The sequence below is a fragment of the Neurospora hispaniola genome, assembly GCF_033458365.1.
Source record: "Neurospora hispaniola strain FGSC 10403 chromosome Unknown B0T23scaffold_3, whole genome shotgun sequence".
NCBI lineage: Eukaryota > Fungi > Ascomycota > Sordariomycetes > Sordariales > Sordariaceae > Neurospora > Neurospora hispaniola.
Genome location: NW_026944408.1, coordinates 843,666 through 863,611, shown reverse-complemented (window position 1 = coordinate 863,611; position 19,946 = coordinate 843,666). Strand labels below are relative to the sequence as shown.

Genomic DNA, 19,946 nt, shown 5'->3' with positions numbered 1-19,946 from the left:
CTATTCGGTAAACTTCAGGGATTTACTATTAACTCCCCGAATTTTAATAACGTACTTTATTAAAATCGAATGCTTAAGGGTCGATAAAAAATTCCGGCCGATAATTATTTTAACGGCTCCCGGGTTTACATATACTTCAATCTCGCTAACTTCGGGCAAAGCTCTAATTATAATACGGAAATAAATATAGTTAAACAGCGGGCCTTTCAGGATCTCCCTATCCTCGTAAACTAATACTTCATATATAAATAGTCCAGTAGCAGAAGAAAATACCTTTTAGGAAATAGGACGCTTATAACCTACTTTAACATTTTCACACAAATCAATATATTTAAATAAAGCATTTTAAGAAAGAAAGACTTCTATATAATAAATATATATTCGAAATAAAGGGGCTATTAATAAGGGGGCGCGGAATTATTTATATACTAGGCATAACTTCACGTAACGGTATTTTACCTTTATTAATAGGAATTCTTCGTAATAGCGGGAATACTTCAATTTACTACTAAAATCTATATTCGTTACGTAGAATATACTAATACTATTATTCGAATTTAATTTTCCTAATAAAATAGAGATATTATTAATATAGGCTACCTAATTATCCTCCAAATCCCTAACTTCCTTACTATATAATTTATCGATATAATAAGCCTTATTCCTATAATCATTACGACGGTTATAATTATTATATTGGTAATAATTATCGCGGCGGTTTTGATTATCGTATTAATTATAATCGTCGTATTAATTACAATCGTCGCAATAACTACAATTATCGCAGCGGTCGTTATCCCGCCGATTACAATCTTCCCGTCTATTATTCTAACCGTTGCAACTATTACAACTTCAATTATATTAATTAGTAGGGATAACTACTTTAATTTCAATAGTAATACTAATAATTTTTTAACGGATATAAAAGTATCGTTTACGGACGGCTACTAATAGAATTACTTTAATACCCTCTATTTCTATAAGGTATTTAGCGAGGGTGCCCTTCTTAATAAATAAATTAAAATATTATTTAATTTTAAAGTCTATACTAATCTAAATCTAAATTATAATACTATACCAATTCTCTCTAGTACAATAGAAAATTCCTATTATATAAATATAATAAAATTTATATTAAATAAATTAGAATAGGGTATTTTTATTACAGGCAATATTTTTAAGTTTAAAACAATCCTTAGTGAATTTTCTAATTACAATAGCCGAATTGGATAGGAAATAATTAATTAATATTTTAAGAATAAATTCGAAGCTATTATTACATAAAAAACAATATTTTAGTAAATCAATTTCATTATTCTACTATAATATAGCGGCACTGCTAAATAGGGTAGAAAAGTATTATATAATCTATTTTTCAACCTCAGCGGTAGTATCTTCGTCTTCGAAAAATAATAAGAAATATTCGTAGAAGAGGAAAATGTCCGTATAGATTAATATTTTACTATTAGTAATAATACTAATATCGTCGGAGTTAACGTAGAAGGGGATAAATTAACTAATATCTTCGCACTTAAATCTAAAATCAGATTTTTACGAGTAGGAAAAATAACCAATATCAACAGTATTAGTATAATAACAATTATTAGCAGATTCGTTTCTAAAAGGATTACCGCCTCCTCTAGGGGGATTACCGCTTCCTCTAAGGGGACTACTACTGGAAGGGGGCCGTAGGGAAGGAGCGTCTCCATCCTTAGAATTAAAATTATTAGAATTAAAATCGCTACGGTTATAATAACTAAATTTATAATATTTATTATAGCAAGCCTTTTTTAATTTATAATATTTTTTACAACAGTATTCGTATTTAGAATTATTAGAATCTATTTCCTTAAAATTTAAACTACTCAACGGAAGGCCTCTAATTCTACTACTTTAGCTGAAGGATTTAAAACAGGAGGTTTACTTACCCTCTACCTTATTTATTACTATATATACCTCGGCTACCAATTACTTCTAAAATTAGGTAGTAGCTTCGAAACGTTTTTAAAATTCTACTAACTAATAATTCGACGTAGGGCCATTGCATTTTAAGAATAGGCGTAAATTGGGGCTAATTGCTTAATTAATATCGGAAGACAAGCCTAAGTAAATAGGCAGGGTATACAACTAACGAATTACCTTTACCTTATTAATACTTAGGGAAAAATTAACTAATTTAACGCAATAGAATCAATTAGGGTTAGGGCTACCAGTATCATCGGCCACCATAGCGTAGTACTTACTAAACTTAATACTAGGCTTAATTAGAGGGTATCCGTAGTTGGATACAAGCTTCTTAATAGAGTAAAGCTCGATAGTAGGAATTTTAAGGCTCATACAAATTATTATTTCCGCCAATTTGCTAATAACTACTACCTTAGCGTTATCTAGAGCCTAATTAATAATAAGGGAATAAGTACCGGCTTTACAGAGGTTAATAATAAATTAAAACTATTATTCAATAATCTTAATTATAGTAACTATCTTTTTAATTTAGGCTTTACTAATATCTAAGGACTTAGCTACACTATTAAATCGGCGATCAATCTCTACCTATTTTCTACGGAGGGACAAATTTAATTAATTAATATTAGTATTAACTAGATTAACCTTTTAATTAACTTAATCTAAACTACTACTTATATTCTTAATTATATTATAAATTCCCTAAAAATATTTAAAATTATTTTTAATATCGGATACAACATTATTAAAATTTTTATCGAAACGGGCAATATCCTTATTTACTTTAACCTTAAAATCATCAATACAAATATCAATTAAATTAATTTTAATAGTATTAATATTAAACTCATCTTAAATATCGTTAAATTCTCAACCAATATTCTAATTATAGTACTTCATCCATATAAGTATAAACTAATTAATATTCTTATTAGCTAGTAAATTGGAGGGTATATTTATATAAGGGTAATTATAACCGGGCGGTATATTACTTCTAATTCGGTATAACTTTCAAATAAGAGCCGAGGCATCAGTAAATAAAATACAGAATTTAAATAAAATAGATAAAATAGTATTAAATTAAAACAATAAAACTAGAATCGGGTTAAACAATTTCCGGGGGCTTAGAGGAGCTCCATCGACCAACCCTATTAGAAGGGGTATAACAGGGGGAAGTATACTAAATAAATTAGTCTTATCAAGGCTATTAATTAATAGTAGTAAGATTGGACTATTAGGGCTATTACCTAATCCAGCGCTTATCGTACGAGAATCGCAGTTAAATCGGAAATTAATCCATTTCATCAGGTTTTTAAATATTTTACAATAAATTATTTTAAGGAAATCGGGAGGAAATAGCGCTAAATCTCCGGGCGGATCCTCATTATCAAATAAGCCAGGTATAGGGTTTGCTATAGTAATAGTAGTAGGTTATTAGCGTAGTATTAATACTATAATTATAAAGCCGTATAAATATAGAATAGGGGGGAAAATTACTAAGTAAGAGTATTAAAGTAAAATTATTAGAGCGAGGGATACCTATTGCGTTAAAGGATTACGCCGTACGTACCGAAATCTATTAGTACGATAATTTAGATTAAAGTAGTATAATTAATTAATAATAATATTAATTGTACATAAGGATTTTATTAAAAGGCCGAAACACAATTAAATAAGAATATAAAGGAGAGGAGGTAAATAACTAAAGCAACCGAAGCGGCGATAGCCGGTAAGGGGAGGGTTAATCGCAGAATCGATATTCGCCGAAGAGAGTTATAAAATTTAACAATCGGATTAAAAATACAAAGTACATTGGAACAATCAAGCAACTTTCTAATAAAGGGATCGATTAATTAAAAATAATTTAATCAACTAGATCTTTCAATTGCAACTACCAGATATTACGGTTCACTAGGTTTGCTCAGAAACTCCAAATATCCTTAATATAATTAATAATATTAAAGTAAGAAAGCGAGATATAGAAAGAAAGTAGACGGCCGTTGGCCGGCCTAGATAAGGGTCCTTTTATATAAAGTCCCTGGTCCGAGCAGGGCCCACCCTAGCTTACAGGGCGGGCGCCCCACTTCCGGGCAGCCGTCTGCCAATAGCAGCCGACTAGCCTACACTTCGACCATGGTACTGGTTGTACCCTAGCCGTGGTACTGGGCATGCCCAGCACCCTACTCTATTAGCTAATCGTACATATCCGGTGACAATTCCCCACTTTACTAATTTAATATTCTCGTACCAATATTAAAGCAAACTAACTTTATACTAATCTCTACAGACTTTTACTTGCTTATTAATAGGGTATTAGGAGTATTACTAGTATTGTACATTAACGACCTTCTCGTTATAGTACCAATTATCACTATTATTAATTAAATTAAAAACTAATTGGCTAATTATTTTAAATTTAAAGAGTTAGGGCAAATATATATATTTCTAGCATACAACATTGTAAGGGACCGCCAAATTCGTATAATCTTTATATTTTAATAATAATATACTAAGTTAATTATTGCTAAGTTCAATAATAGTAAAATTAAACTATACAATATTAAAATACTATAGCTACCGGATTATAAAATTTATAGGGGTATTAATGTATCCCTAAACGAAGTTAAGTCTTACCTTAAAAAGACTAATTTATTAAACTAGGTATTAATAAGTACCCGACTAGATATTGCATTTACCGTTAATAAACTTTTAGAAGGTATTAAGAAATTTACCGACTGTTATTTTGTTATTATGAAGTATTTATGGCGATATTTATCCGAGTACCTTAATTTAAGTATTAAATTGGGCGGTATACTCTTACTATTAATAGCCCTATCCTTCTATACGTATATAAACGTATCCTTTACTAACAATATTCTATTAAAGAAGAGTATTATAGGCTATATTATATTTTTTACTTATAGCCCTGTCCTGTAGAAATCTAAATAATAGGATTTCGTTACAACTAGTATAATAAAAGTAGAATTTACTAATCTAATTCCAATGGCTAAAGCTCTCGATTAGGTTAGTAGTATATTTGATAATTTGAATGTGAATCTGGGATTTTATAAGATCAATAGGATTCTCTATATAGATAGTAGCAACGCTAAAGACCGGATTTTCAACCCTAATCTACCCGCTAGAAATAGATATATCGATATATAATATAAATAGTTAATTCAAGAGGTGGATAGGAAGGTATTTATAATTGAGTATTTGCCGGGTAACGAGATGCTAGCCGACGGTTTGATAAAGCCGTTGAAGCTAGATAAGTACGCTAGATTTATTGAATTAATAGGTATAGTCCAGAAGAAGGTTCCTTGGGCTTGAAATATCGTTAATACTATGAAAGATATTACAATATAAATAGTATATAGAGGTTTAGATACTCTTTGGCAGTCTTCCAGTCTATGGGGGTATATTGGTGGGTCTCTGGCATTCACTGAGCACAGTATTCACTGGGCCCAGACCCCACTCTGTGCCCTGCCCAGACCGTACTATATCTAGCCTTCTAGACTCTGCCAGTCTCTCTCTCTCTCTATAGCATATACTCAATCAATCGCATTCAACCGCTTGATCTCGTTGGTGATCTCACAGGAAGAGGCGGAAGAAAAAAGCCGTATATTAAAGCGTTATACCTATCCGATGAACTATTAATTTATAAAAACTATTATTATATTCAACTCTAACTAATATTTATATTTTACTAAAATCACAATTAATAAATATTAATACTACCGCTTACTATTATATTAGTTACTATAGGGGATAGATACTATAGGGGATAAATACTATAGGGGATAGATACTATAAGGGATAAACTATAAAAGATTAGGGTATTTGGAGTATAATAGATAGATTAATATTCTACTAAATAATTATATTAAAATAATGTCCCAATTAATCTAAGCTCAAATAACCCAATAATAAGAGCGCTATTCAAATAATTTTGAAGTATCGATAATATAAATCCGTGTCACGGGGCAAGGCGATACTGAACGTATGGGGTAGAATATAACTTGTATAATTGCATAAGGAAGAAGGGAAACTATGGAATCTGTGCGTGGCGGCTTATCCTATATAGGCGAGGATGAGCCACATCTTTAGTATATGTAACCGGAGCTTCCGGGAACGTATAGTCAATTAGGAGGGCCCGCGTAGGCCTAATAACCGCTATAATAGTAATAAAGTTAAACGGATTAGCTAATTAGAGAGCGTATATTAACCGGCAATTATAGTTATAATAATATTATAATTGGATAATAGCTATAGGCTAGCCCTATACTATTACCCCGGGTTAAAAATGCCCTTGGGTACTAAAATATATAGAAGAAAAATTATTAATCCTCTTCTTCTAGGGATTCGAGGCTTTCTATTACTAAACTTATAACTTTTTCGAAAGTATCCGCGGCTAGTATTACGTATCGGGGCAATTATTTTATAGTTAATACTATTATTAATAGTCCTAATCCTACGTTACTATAGGCTTTATTTAGGTTATAGGTAGCGTATTTATACTTTTTCTCTATAGTAGACTATTATAGGGGGATTAGTAATTTTAAATTATTAGCGTAAAATTTACGGAGGATATCGATACAATATTCTATATTACTAACCGGTTTTTAAATTAGTATATAAAGTTTACTCTATATAATATAATATTCTTATTTACTATTTTCGAAATAATAGGTATTAATCCCTTCGAAGGACTATTTAATAACGTTTTTAGCGTTATTTATACGTTTTATTACCCTCCTTTAATTAGTCCGGACGTTCTATATATTATCTTATGCTAGTATATTTATTTTTATTTATAGCCTTACTATACTAATATAGAAAGTACGTCCTTACTTTATATTTAATAATAGGTTAAATATAATTCGGTAATTATTAATTACAATTACTTCGATAGGCCCTTCCTATAGGGATAATAACTTTATTTAGGGGTAGCCGGTAGTAAGGTTTATAGTATTAAAAAGTATTTTATTTCTAGGGCGGTACTATAGTACGTTGGAGTGATAGTTATTAGTATTTTCCTTGTAATACACTTATATACATTTTACTATTACCGTAATATTATCAAGGACTTTCCTAAACCGTTCGGCAATTTCGCTAGCTTTGAAATATTCCGTATATTATAAGTCCGAGAGGCTAGGGGGGTAGGGTTATATTAATTCGATATTTATTTATAAGTAAAAATTATAGTTAGTAAAGAAAGGAGATATATTTATTAAATTTGATTTTATATTATTATTTACGAATTTAGTAAGTGGTAATTAATTAACCTAATTGTCCTAGGCCCAGTTTATATAGGTATAAAAATAATATTTTATTTTTATATTAATACGTTCTATTTATTTATTAGTCTATTAATAGAAAGTTAAGGGGGGTTATAATACAATACCTAGCCTCGCGGATAGCACTCTCCAAAATTATAATACGAATCAGGAACCTCTATCTAATACAATAGTATCGGGTAGGCTATAGAGAGTAAAGATTTTGTTTATAAAATATTCAATAAGTTCGTTGGTTATTAGCGTTTCTACTAGGATATCATACTATATTTTAGTTCATTTACCGATAATAATAGTAATATATTTAAATTCCCGGCCTCCTCTCTTATATAGAATTATAGGTGTGATATAATTTATAGTAATATCCTTCTATAGTACGAATAGTATTAATAATAATTTTAAGAAGTTTATTAGGGAAAAATAAGAATATTTTATTTTCGTATATTGTAAGTATATTTCATAATATAATTGTATTACTTTATTTATACCTGGTTAGTAAAAGGATTTGTTTAGTGTTGCGTACGTTTTATTTTGTTTTTAGTAGCCTATTGGTGCGGACTTATAATAGCGTTGGATTAGTTATAATTAAAAAACGGTATTAGAGGGGTTTAGGATAATTATTAAACGTTTATATACCCGCCTATTAATAATATAATATTCGGTAAATATTATTTTTCTTATTTTGTATTGGATAGTCTTAGGCTACTTACGATAGTCCGGGTTATTAATAGTAGCGATAATATTCTAATAGAATATAGAATTATAGTAATTAATTTCGATTAATTCGTCGGAAGATATTTCTTCGGCGTTAAATTTATAAAAAGCGATATAATTTATAAATATAAACGGGTTGAGGAGGGTTTTATTCTTAATTAATAATTAATTATTATTTATATTATTAGGTATATTTTCCGGCTTATAGTTGAACGTATCGGGCTATACTTAAAAGGTACTTAGCTAATATTTAATAGTAAAATTAAATTAGGAAAGGAAGTGTGATTAGTGTATGAATTAGGGTATAAATTTTCTATTCCTTATAAAGATTTATAGACTCCAATAATTTATTAGAATTTTGAAATTATTTTAGGCGCTTCAGAATTCCGGAGATTATTTTTCGAATACTTTAATAATAGTTAAAAATTCCTTATTATAAATATTATAATTATATTCGGTTATAGAATATTTTTAGGAGAAGTAGGCTATTGGGTAGAGGACCCCTTTGTCGTTATATTATAATAATATACCGCCCGACGCCCAGTTTGTAGCGTTGATTTCTACAACCGTTAATTTTAATAAGTTAAAAATTTCAAGAATTAGTTTTATAGTAAAGGCCTTCTTTATTTCCTCGAAAGCCGTCTATTAGGCGTTGCTTTAAGATTATACAGTTAATTTTTTAATTAAATCGTATAAGGGGGCCGTAATAATAGAGAAATAGTTAATAAAATGCTTATAGAAATTTATGAAACTTAAGAAACGCTAGAATTACTGCTTCGATTGCGGTATTTCCTATTTAGCGACGGCCTTTACTTTCTCTAGGTTTATTTTAATGCCGCCCGGTGTAATAATTAACCTAAAGTACTTAGTACGTTTTATGTCGAATTCGTATTTATCAATATTTAATTAAAGGTTTGTATTGATTATATATTTAAATACTTTCTTTACATATATTATATATTTAATTTCATTTTTAGAATATATTAAAATATTATTAAAGTAGGCGGTAATATAAATATCTAAAATATTATATGATATATTATTAATATAATTCCAAAAAGTACTTAGGGCGCCTTAGAAATTGAAAGGCAAAACGAGGGATTCGTAAAGGCTAAACTTTATAATAAAAGTAATAAACTATTCGTAGCCCTCCTAAATATAGATATAGTTAAAAACTATAATAATATCGAATTTTATAAAGATTTTAATCTAGTAAATTACGTCTAATATCTCCTTAATAAACGGGAAGGGGTAGCGAATCTTTAAAATTATATTATTAATACCGTAGTAATCGATATAAACGTACACTCCGCCTCCCAATTTTTTAGTTAATAATAGTAGTAAAATTACTATTATTTAGGAGGGCCGGATAAACCCCTTCTAGAATTAGTCATCGACCTATTTTTCAATAATGAAAACTTGTATTAGGGATATTATTCGGTAATAGATATTAGGGGGCTATTCTCCTAGAGTAAATTTAATTTTATAATTGGAGGGATAATTTAGTTGGGAAGATCTGAGCTTGGCCCCCTTTCGGTTTTATCCGAAAGGTCGTAGGTTCGAATCCCGCTCCCCCCCTCTTTTATCCGGTTTTTCGGCCGGATCGAATAAAAGATCTTCCCTATTGTCGCTCTATTAAGCGCTCTTAAAAGAAGAAGAAGAATATTTATAGCGAAATTAAATGTGGGGGCCTACCCTAATTTAAAACCCTAGGTATACGTAATTAGGCACGTATTAAAAATCTTATCCCAATTGAAGACGTATTGGCCTCCCCCGTTCCGCTCCGTTAATAAGGTTTAGGAATTGGAACCCTACCTCCGAAATCTATTCTAAAACTATAGTTCCGCTCGGATAGAACCCGTCCGGTAATACGATAATTAACCAATTATATTATCTCACCAATCCTAATAAAATTGAAGATTCCGATTATAAAAGTAAAACCCTACTTCCCTACCCCTACCCTAAAGATAGGATAAAAGAAAAATACCCGCTTCCGGAACGAAAACGCTACTGAAATATTAGGTAGGGAGTAGGGTTTAAAGGACCAATTAGAAGTAATAAAGTCTACCGGGATTAAAGAAATAATATACTAAGAGAAGATAAAATAAAAGAAGCAATTACGGCTCCCCGGGCCCCTTATAGTGAGGTAGGACGAAGGGTTTGGGTTAGGGTTAGGGTTGGATATAGAGAAGCTGAGGGTTTTCATCCGGATTTCAATAACACAGTTTTTCCCTTAAACTACGAACGAAGCAGTACCGTATACCTATTGGGTAGACTAGTATAACTAGTTAGCGTGATAAGACAATAAATAAATAATCTTATAATTATAAATATATAAAGGGGGAAATTCTTTAGCGTTCTAATTATAAAAAATTTTAATCCTATTCTAATACTTTTATAGGAATTTAATTTCAATTTCCTTATTAATTTTAGTCGGACGGTCCGTTTTTTCGTGGAACTTCTATACATCCTCCTTAGTAACTTTAGCTAGGATAGTTTCGTAAATTATTATATCCTTATCCAAGCGTCCCGAGAGAATTATAATAATAGTTACAATTACGGTTCGTAATTTATTAGGCTTTACGTCTCTTATATAAATATTAAGAAATTTATAAAAGTACTTAGGGAATTCGGCTTTATATTATTATTCCTACCTAGCGTAAATATCTTCTATTATACATTTTATAAAAGTATTGGCCGGCCCGCCTTTATAAAGGGTCGCAAACCTTTTGAATTTTATATAATTTATAAAGTACAATTATAAATTCTTTTATTTATATAATTAATTAAATATCGTAATATTAATATTCGTAATATCCGTAGGGTCGATTTGCCTTATATTAACCGACGGACAAACTCTTATAATTATTTTTATAGTCAGAGAATTACCTTCGTACTATAGTTTTAATTTAAATAGTAGGAGGTTAATAGGATTATTATTCTTAGATAATAAAGTAATTATTCCTAAAAAAACCGGTTACTAATTATTATATTTTATAAGAGAGTAGCGCCCGGAAGGCCGGTAAAGGGCTTTTCATCCCTCCTAAGCGGCCGGAAAATACTATTATTACTTTTTTAATACTAGTGGCCGGTCGGGTCGTATAATTCCTAATTCTAATCGGGGGCGAAAAGTTTATTATATTTTCTTAGTTAAGCTTCCCGGGCTTAATAGTTTTACTAAGTTTGAAATAGAGTATTCTATCCGGCTCTACCGGTTTAATCATCTTATTAAATTTATAATAGAATATTCTATCCGACTTCCCCGACTTATTAGTTTTATTAGGCTTATAATAGAGCGTTCTATATATTACAACTCCGGCCTTATTGTTCTAAATTCCTCCTAATCGGCCTTCTATACTTTTCGTAGTCCTATTAAATTCGTAATTAAGCTTCTAATATTATCCAAACTTCCTAGCCCCAATAATAAAATTAACGGGAGTTTTATACGTTTCTTCAATATAATCTACTATTTCTATTTAAAGTTTTGAGGGATTTATAGGAGGAATAATTTATTAGAATTAAATTTAAATAATAAATTATAATAAATTGCTTAGGGGGGTTAAGATTAAATTAAATAATAAAGCGCTTAAAATACTTTTAAATAGCAATTATGTTCGGAAATTGAAGGCTAAAGGAGAAGTTTTTATCCTTGCAATATAATTATCCATCTTCGTTTAAAATTTTAAAGAAGTAAGGTTATTATTATTTATTATATTATTTCGTAAATTATTAGTATAGTAATATTAAGGAAGGAAGGGGTAGTAGTTAGCGTTCGGTATAATTTTTAAAGCGGTTAGTAAGCTAGTAGGGAGGTAATTAGTATTATACTTACTAAAAAATATAATTTTTCTACTAATCTACAAGATAAATAGTTTATAATATTTCAATTAGGGTAAACCCAAAATTACTAAGTAGGTTAGGGAGAGGTTATATATTAAGAAGGTAACGTTTTTTATATAACGCCCAATAAGAAGGTTCATAGCCAGCCCTTTAATAATAAGGCCCTTTACAATACCGTTAATTAATATAAGTTTTTTAGGCCGAGTGAATTTGAAAATAACAAGGCTATTTCGTTTTATAAAAGTACAATTTAAGAAAATAAGGGTTAAATAGCTATTATTTATAAGTACGGTATATAGTATTTTGTACGGTTTAAGTAGGAGATGAAAAGAGAGGAGTATTAGATTCTAAATAAAATTTTTTGGTAAATTAATAATTACCGTCTTTAGTATTTTAGTATTACCCCGAGGTTTCTCTTATTTAGGATTTTATTACTTTTATAAGTAATTATTTATAGAATTTAATTATTTCCCTAGCTATTAGCGTTTAATATATTATATTCATCTTCGTTACTTTTATTTCTTTCGGCGCCCGCAGTACGGAAATTAATATTACTATATTATTATTAGTCAGGGGAGGGTCGACTAACTTTAGAATAGGAATTACGCCCTCTACGGCCGCTGCAGCCTCTATAGCCTTGGTAATTGTAATTGCCGCGAAAATTAGTAAACTATAGGGGTTTATTATTATAATCGATATCATTCTTATAATTGCGTATAATATAGCTATCCTAACTATACTTTCTATAAAGGCCTTCCCTTATTCGTTAATTAATAACGTTAGAATAAATGGCCCGGGATATACAAATTATATTGAAGTCTATAGTATCATTATTTTAATTAATAGTACGATCCTTAGAACCGTTTTTTCCTCCGGTAGAATTATTATTATTATTATTCCCACTAGATTTATTAATCTATAACTAATTAACTTTAGTATAATATTCGTCGTTTTTTAAATAATATACTAAATCTTTATAGAGGGATAGTTACCCTTCGAAATTGTTATTTCCCGAATATTAGCGTTAATTAAAAACTACCGGGCGGAATTTAGTAGCAATCTTGTTCCGGAGGTAGTAAATCTTTATAGCTTTATTAAATTGATAATAGTCGGCCGTCTTAACGAATTCCATTTCGAAATCGGTAAAATATCTATTACCTTATTTAAATTCGTTAAAGTATCGTATAGTATTAAATTTTAGGTCAATATTATTATAATAGGAATTTAGAAATTTAATAAATTCCCTACTAATCTATTATTTTTATTTGCTAGGTATATTAAGTTCGAATAAAATAGTTATTAAATCCTTCTCGAAAGTAATAGCTTCCTTAGAGCCTAGTAAATCATGAATATAAAGGATTTTAATATATTCGTCGGGGAAGCGGAAACGGTCCAGCTCCTATACTATACGAATCTTACTTTTTTAAATAATATATACTTTATTATATAGAATAGGGTTCTTCTAATTAACTATAAATAGGTCTAGGTTAAAGAATAGCGCTTTCTTAAAAACGGTTATAATTTTAAGAGAAATTCTAATAGTATTAATTATATAGGTAACCCCCGGGTTATTTCCTAATAAACTTCTACCTCCCGCGCCTAATCCTCTATTAGCGTAATTATTCTTATCTCTACTTATACTTTGATTAATTATAGTAATATCTAACTTTATTAAAACGTTATTAAAGTTCGTTTTAAATTCTTTATTTTTAAACCTTTCTATATAGAGTAGGTTCTCAAATTCTATAAATTAATTCGCAAAATTATTGCTAAAGAAATCGAATATTTAAACCGCTCGAACAATTAAGGAATAACGGAACGGAAGGTACTATTATCTATTAGGATAATAATATTAATAAAGGATCCTCTAAAGGTTTGGAGGGGTTTAGATTTATCTTCTATAATAGCATTAATAAGGTATTTAATAGTACAGTTACACAGTACGTTTTTTAGCGCAATTAAATAAATATTTTTATTTATTAGCGGGTTGGAATTTTCGGGTTTACTATTTTAAAGAGCGTTTAGAATATCGATATTCTCGTTTAGTACTTTTAGGAGGGTACCTTCATTAATAATAATAATATTACTATTAAAAGTTATAGGTTCTACTAAATTCGGCGGATTGCAGGATTTTAGTAATTAACAACATTACCAAATAGTATTAAAATATATATTTCCTCTTTATAATAAAGTACGTTCGTAATATAATAGTAAAATATTATTAATTATTACAGGGTAAAGCGATATTAAATATATAGAGTAGAATATAATTTATATAATTGCATAAGGAAGAAGGGAAATTATAGAATTTATACGTAGCGGTTCATCCTATATAAACGAGGATAAGCTATATCCTTAGTATACGTAACCGGAGCCTCCGGGAGCGTATAGCCAATTAGGAGGGCCCGCGTAGGCCCAATAGCCGCTATAGCGGTAGTGAGGTTGAATGGGTCAGCCAATTAAAGAGCGTACATCAACCGGCAACCATAGCCGTGGTGATGCCGCGACCAGATGACAGTCACAGGCTAGCCCTGTGACAATCCGCTCGGTTTAAACAGCTAGAAGCCTAATAATAATAGCTTGATTAATATCTTAAACTACTAAAATATTAAAGGTACAAATATAGCTATTTATTCGTATTTCAATTAATATAAGAAAAATATAGTATTCTAATTTATTTTTCTAGTTATATATAAAGATATAGTCAATACAATTAAAATTAGGCTTATATCGGTAGTAGATATAATTATTAATATTGAAGGTATAGCGTTTATAAGCCCTACTATAATATAATAAGGTTTATTAATAATTATTATTAATTAAATACGTATAAGTAATTAGAAGTATCTTCGGAGCTATTTAATAGGGTTTTCCCAATTCTATACAGGCCCTATAGGCTTCTATACTATAATTAGGGTATAATATTACAATACTTTAACAAATCGATATACTATTATTATTATAAGGATAGTATACGTAGAAATATATATAATAATATATATATAATATATAAACCGGGAGCTATAAAAGAGATATAATAGGATATAAGGACGGGACCTATAATACTAGAAATAGATAAACTTAGTTAGGGAAGGGGGAAAATACTAGGGATAGGGGGGAAATACTAGGGGAAGAGTAGGGAAGGATAAATATAGACTTACTTATCTAAAAAAGACACCCGCTTAATATACTATACTATACCTAGCCTAAACCTCTTAATATATAGTATATTATAATCTTTATTATAAATATCGGATAAAGTACGACGGAAAATATCGGATATAAATTTAGAAATCTAAAATAGGGTATATAACTAACTAATATCTAAATTAATACTAATTGAAATAGGATAATAAACTTTTCTTATTTAGTAGGTTTAAACTTACTAATAGCTAAAAATCGTAAATAAATAGCATTAATAAATAAATCGATATCTAATTTACCCTCGAACTCGAATTCTATTAAACTTAATCTAATTTTATTTTCCCGGTTAATTATTAATTCGAAGAGGCTAGGGGCTTAGCCGGCAATATTTTTAATTTATTATATTAATTTTAAATCGGACAATACAAATATTTTTGATAGTACGAATCGAATAGTATAAACGATACGTTTGTACTATAAAATCCATTTCTCAACGTCTCGGCTCTTAGTAATTTCTATTATCTTGTTGAATTATTTATGTCGTTATTATTAATTTTTATTCCTTACAATTATTATTTTTCATTGTAGGCTAGGGTTTTATATACCCAAATTTACAATATGAAATATATAAGTCGGCCCGGTACTAAGCCGAAATTTTATTACAATGTTAGGGGTAATTAACAGTATATTCACTTACTTATAATATTTCTCCTCCGCTAATACGTTGAGTAATCCTAATAAACTATATTCTTCGTATATATCAATATAATCAATACTTATATATATATTCGATCGTAGTACCCTTCCAATATATTCTTTAACTCTCTTCGGTAGAAATTAGTTAAGTTGTATTTCTATTATTGTATTTATAACGGTTTCTACGGCCGCTTCTACAATCGGTATATCTTCTTTTTTAATACTCTTGAAAATAAATATATTATTAAGTTTTCAATTTAACTCTAATATAGCTATAGATATCGATAAACGCCTAGAAAGTTGAAATAGTAATTCTAATACGTATACTCTTTTAAAGGCATTCTTTACCTTAGGGTTTTTGGCTATACCTTTTACTATAATATTACATATAAGTTTATACTACAAGCGCCCGTTCTAAATATAGGTATCTATATTTTTATATTCCGATTATATACTCTTAATATTTATAAGGATATTATTACTACGTACTATTATAGCCAATCTATATAATATTACTCTAAGTAAATAAGCGTTGTTAGGGTTATTAATATGATTATATTCGGAAAGGGTTATTTTCTATACCTCCTAAACGTATTGGTTAATATAATCCTTTTCTAGCTATACCTCTAAGAATAGCGGCGCAATAACTAACTATCTATTGTATTCGATTAATATATATCCTTTAAAATATAATATAAGGGAAGGCAGCGTAATTTAGCTAAGTGGAAAAGGCTATATACAAAGGGTACAGCTATATTCGATTCTAGACCTTAGTGTTAAAAAAGTATTAAAGAATATTTCGTAAATATATATTACTATTCCTTTAATAAAAAAAAGAGGTTAATGAAGGGTAACTAATATTTATAGATAATTAATATTACCTTTGAATTTTAAATACGCTGGATTTAGTAGGCGGGTTATAATAATATCCAATACTAGTATTAAATTAAATAACGCTGGCCTATATTTACTAACCCCCCATTAAGTCCGATATGCCTTTTTATTACCTTTCTTCTAAATATTGATATTAATTTTATAGTATATCTATAAATATTAGTAGTAAAATCGCCTCATTTCGAAACCCTCACAATCGTTTATAATATTTTCTTTATTTACTATATAATCTAGGCCAATAAAGTAGAATCGATAGGATTTTAACCTAGTAGGGCCTATAGTACTAGAATTTCTATCTTATTAAAGTATATTATTATTATAGTGTATAGTAAAGATTAATACTATAGTTAATTTACTTTTAATATTTATTATAATACCCTTATCTAATGGTATTAGGTAGCCAATTATATTGACTACAGTATTGAAATTGGAAGTATACGGTCTAAGAATAATTAGGAAAATATTAGTATTTCAGATATAGCCGTTACTATATAGTAAACCAATTAGGGATTAGTAAACGCTTATTATAGAGTAGTACGCATTATAGTAGATACTAAAGCCGTTAATGAAGGTAAATACTAGACAATTAAGAACTTTAATACCTCTATGAACTTAATTCTATTAATTTTCGAAGATTCTTCGGCTATATATTTTAAACTTTAGCTCCGCTTATAATAATACATTAAAACTAATAGAGTAATACGTCTACCGTAGTTACTATATACCACATCTTAACTATTATTGAATGGTTTTTATAGTATACGTCTAACTAAATAATAACCTTTTTTTTTGGATTCTCGGGAACGGTACTATATTTATAGAAAAGCTTTCTTAGCTTCTTTGAAGATGACTTCTCCTTGGGTTCAATTGGCGGACTTGGATCTTTTAAATTATTGCCGTGGAATTAATCCATCTATACTATTACAAAACGATCTATTACTTACTAGGGAATTTAATACTCTTATTTGAAAAGAATAATCAATTTATTCTTTCTAAGTTGTATACTACTATAAACCTGAATACCGAATATAAGACTAGGAAATTCGTCTTCTATTTCAGCGATAGAAAGGTATTCATTAATTACTAGAATTATTTCGCCCGGGTGTTCGATGTATTTACTAGTGTGATTTCTTCTAACGGCTCCAATACGATTAATATATAGTATATAATCTACATAATTTTCAGAAAGGCGGTAAGGATAGTCCAAATCCTTAATATTATTAAAATATCTAAAGTAAATACAATCCGAAGGAACAATAGCCTTTCCGGTGTTTTTGGAGTTTAAAATAATTCTTTTATTATTAATAAAATATATATATTTACCGGAGGTTGTACTAACTGAATTTAATTAGTATAGGGAATAATAAAACTCTATTAAATTATTTACGAATTGTACTATACCCTTATATATAATTATAATTATATTTGAATTTAAGAAGGCTTAAAATTATATATAAGGATTTATAAAGAATAATAATTCTATAATAAATATTTAGATCCTCTTTATTATTTGAACCCGCTTATTATTATTAATATTATTATCAGTATTACTATCTCTTTCGAGTGGCCGATTTAATCTTTATTTTCTTAATTTGTAGAAGAATATTAGTTTCCCTTATATCTAGTAACAGTATTCGATTTTCTAGATAGCGCTTTAGGGTTTTTAATTATTAGGGTAATTACTATATCGTTAATACTAGCCTCCTATCTTCCCCGTACAATATATATAATATTTTAAATAATATACGGTATTCGATTTAGGTTATATATTTGAAATAGGTATATATACCAAATAGAAAATTAAAATTAGGTAATTCCAAGTATTAATTATAGTAATGGTATATAAGTGTAGAATTATTGGTAATACGACCTTCAATAGGTTTAACTAATTAGACCGGTTTTTATTTATCTAGTTAACTATTGATATAGAGTTTATTATAAATATTTTTATTAATAAAATCCTTATTAAATATAACGGTTTTTGATTCGTTATTAAAGTTTTGCTTAGTTCATTCTGAATCGAGGCGAAATTATTCTTCACTGAAATTAGCCGGTAAAAGGTTATTGTAATTTCGGTTATTGATTATTAGGGCTTAGAATCTACTTCGAAGTAATATATTTTGGTTAAGGGTACTTGTAATAAATTAATTATAATTAGCTTATATTATACCTTAGATTTTCCTTACTATCGTTATCTTCGTTGCCTTTATTATTATTATTTGCAACCCCGCCAATTGGATTTAATATAACGCTATTATTATCGCTTTTAAAAAGCGGGGTATATCCAACACTTGATAATCTATACCGCTATTGTCGTTGTTATTATTCTTATTATTATCGGCTAGGGTTAATTAGTTATCGACGAAGTATACTACGACTACCACGCCCAATACGAAATAGTTATTTACTTAAATATACGGGTTCTATATAAAGTATAGTCTTCGGAGTATATAGGCCGGGTATTTTAAATAATACCCTTCTCTATAAGGAAGTATTATATTAAATTTATAAAATTATATTTAAGTATTAGAAGAATATATAATAAATTTTATGTAGTATTTAAGAACGTTAGTAGTATTAATAAATATATATTAAAATAACTATTAATTATACTAAATAGAAGTTGAAGTAATAATATTATATATTATATTTCCTAATCGCTTTATTAATAACCGTTCGTTAGATTCCTATTCACTATACTTTATTCATTCTATTTATTTATTACAATATTGGGTATAAGTGAAGTGTAATGTATTTGATACTGTTATAGTAGGACGAAATATTTAATTAATATAATTGGCTGGAATTGCTTGTGTCCTTGAATTTTAGGCCTTCCGAACCGTATTAGACTTATAAATATTTCTAACCTCTGATTATAATTTTTACCCTTTACCGGTATTTACTACTAATTACTACCTTTATATATTAATTAACGTTAATTATTATAATACCCCGCGTTTTTATCTAAACTATTATTTATAATATAAAAGCTATTCATTTTATTGTACGATGGAAGGCGGTAGAATAGAAGGTGGTAGAAATTTGTGCACTGTGTATACTATATATTTCGATAAACTTTCCCCTTTTAATTTCTTAAACTCTCCCCTCCTATCTTACAACCTTGTTAAATTATTTAATAATAATAATAATAATAATAATACTAATAATAATAATATTAATAATAATAATAATAATAATATTAATAATAATAATAATAATAATATTAATAATATATTTGTTATTGCGCAATTCTATCACTAGCCGCATAAACTACTAATTTAAGGCTCGTCTTAGATTTCGCTCGCTATAAGTCAATTAATACCTTTATTATCGCTATACCTATTTTACTAATATTTTAATAGAATATAATTCCTAAGGATAGGCAGGACGCGGCTCTTC

General features: G+C 28.7%; 1 protein-coding gene across 1 annotated transcript; it reads right to left on the bottom strand.

Moving 5' to 3' along the window:
- On the bottom strand, positions 1-249 carry B0T23DRAFT_314549 (uncharacterized protein; the record flags this gene model as incomplete). Its single annotated transcript, XM_062834803.1, has 1 exon — positions 1-249. A coding segment is annotated over one exon (249 nt), but the record flags the coding sequence as incomplete, so codon positions are not given.
- Positions 250-19,946: the final 19,697 nt, after the last annotated feature.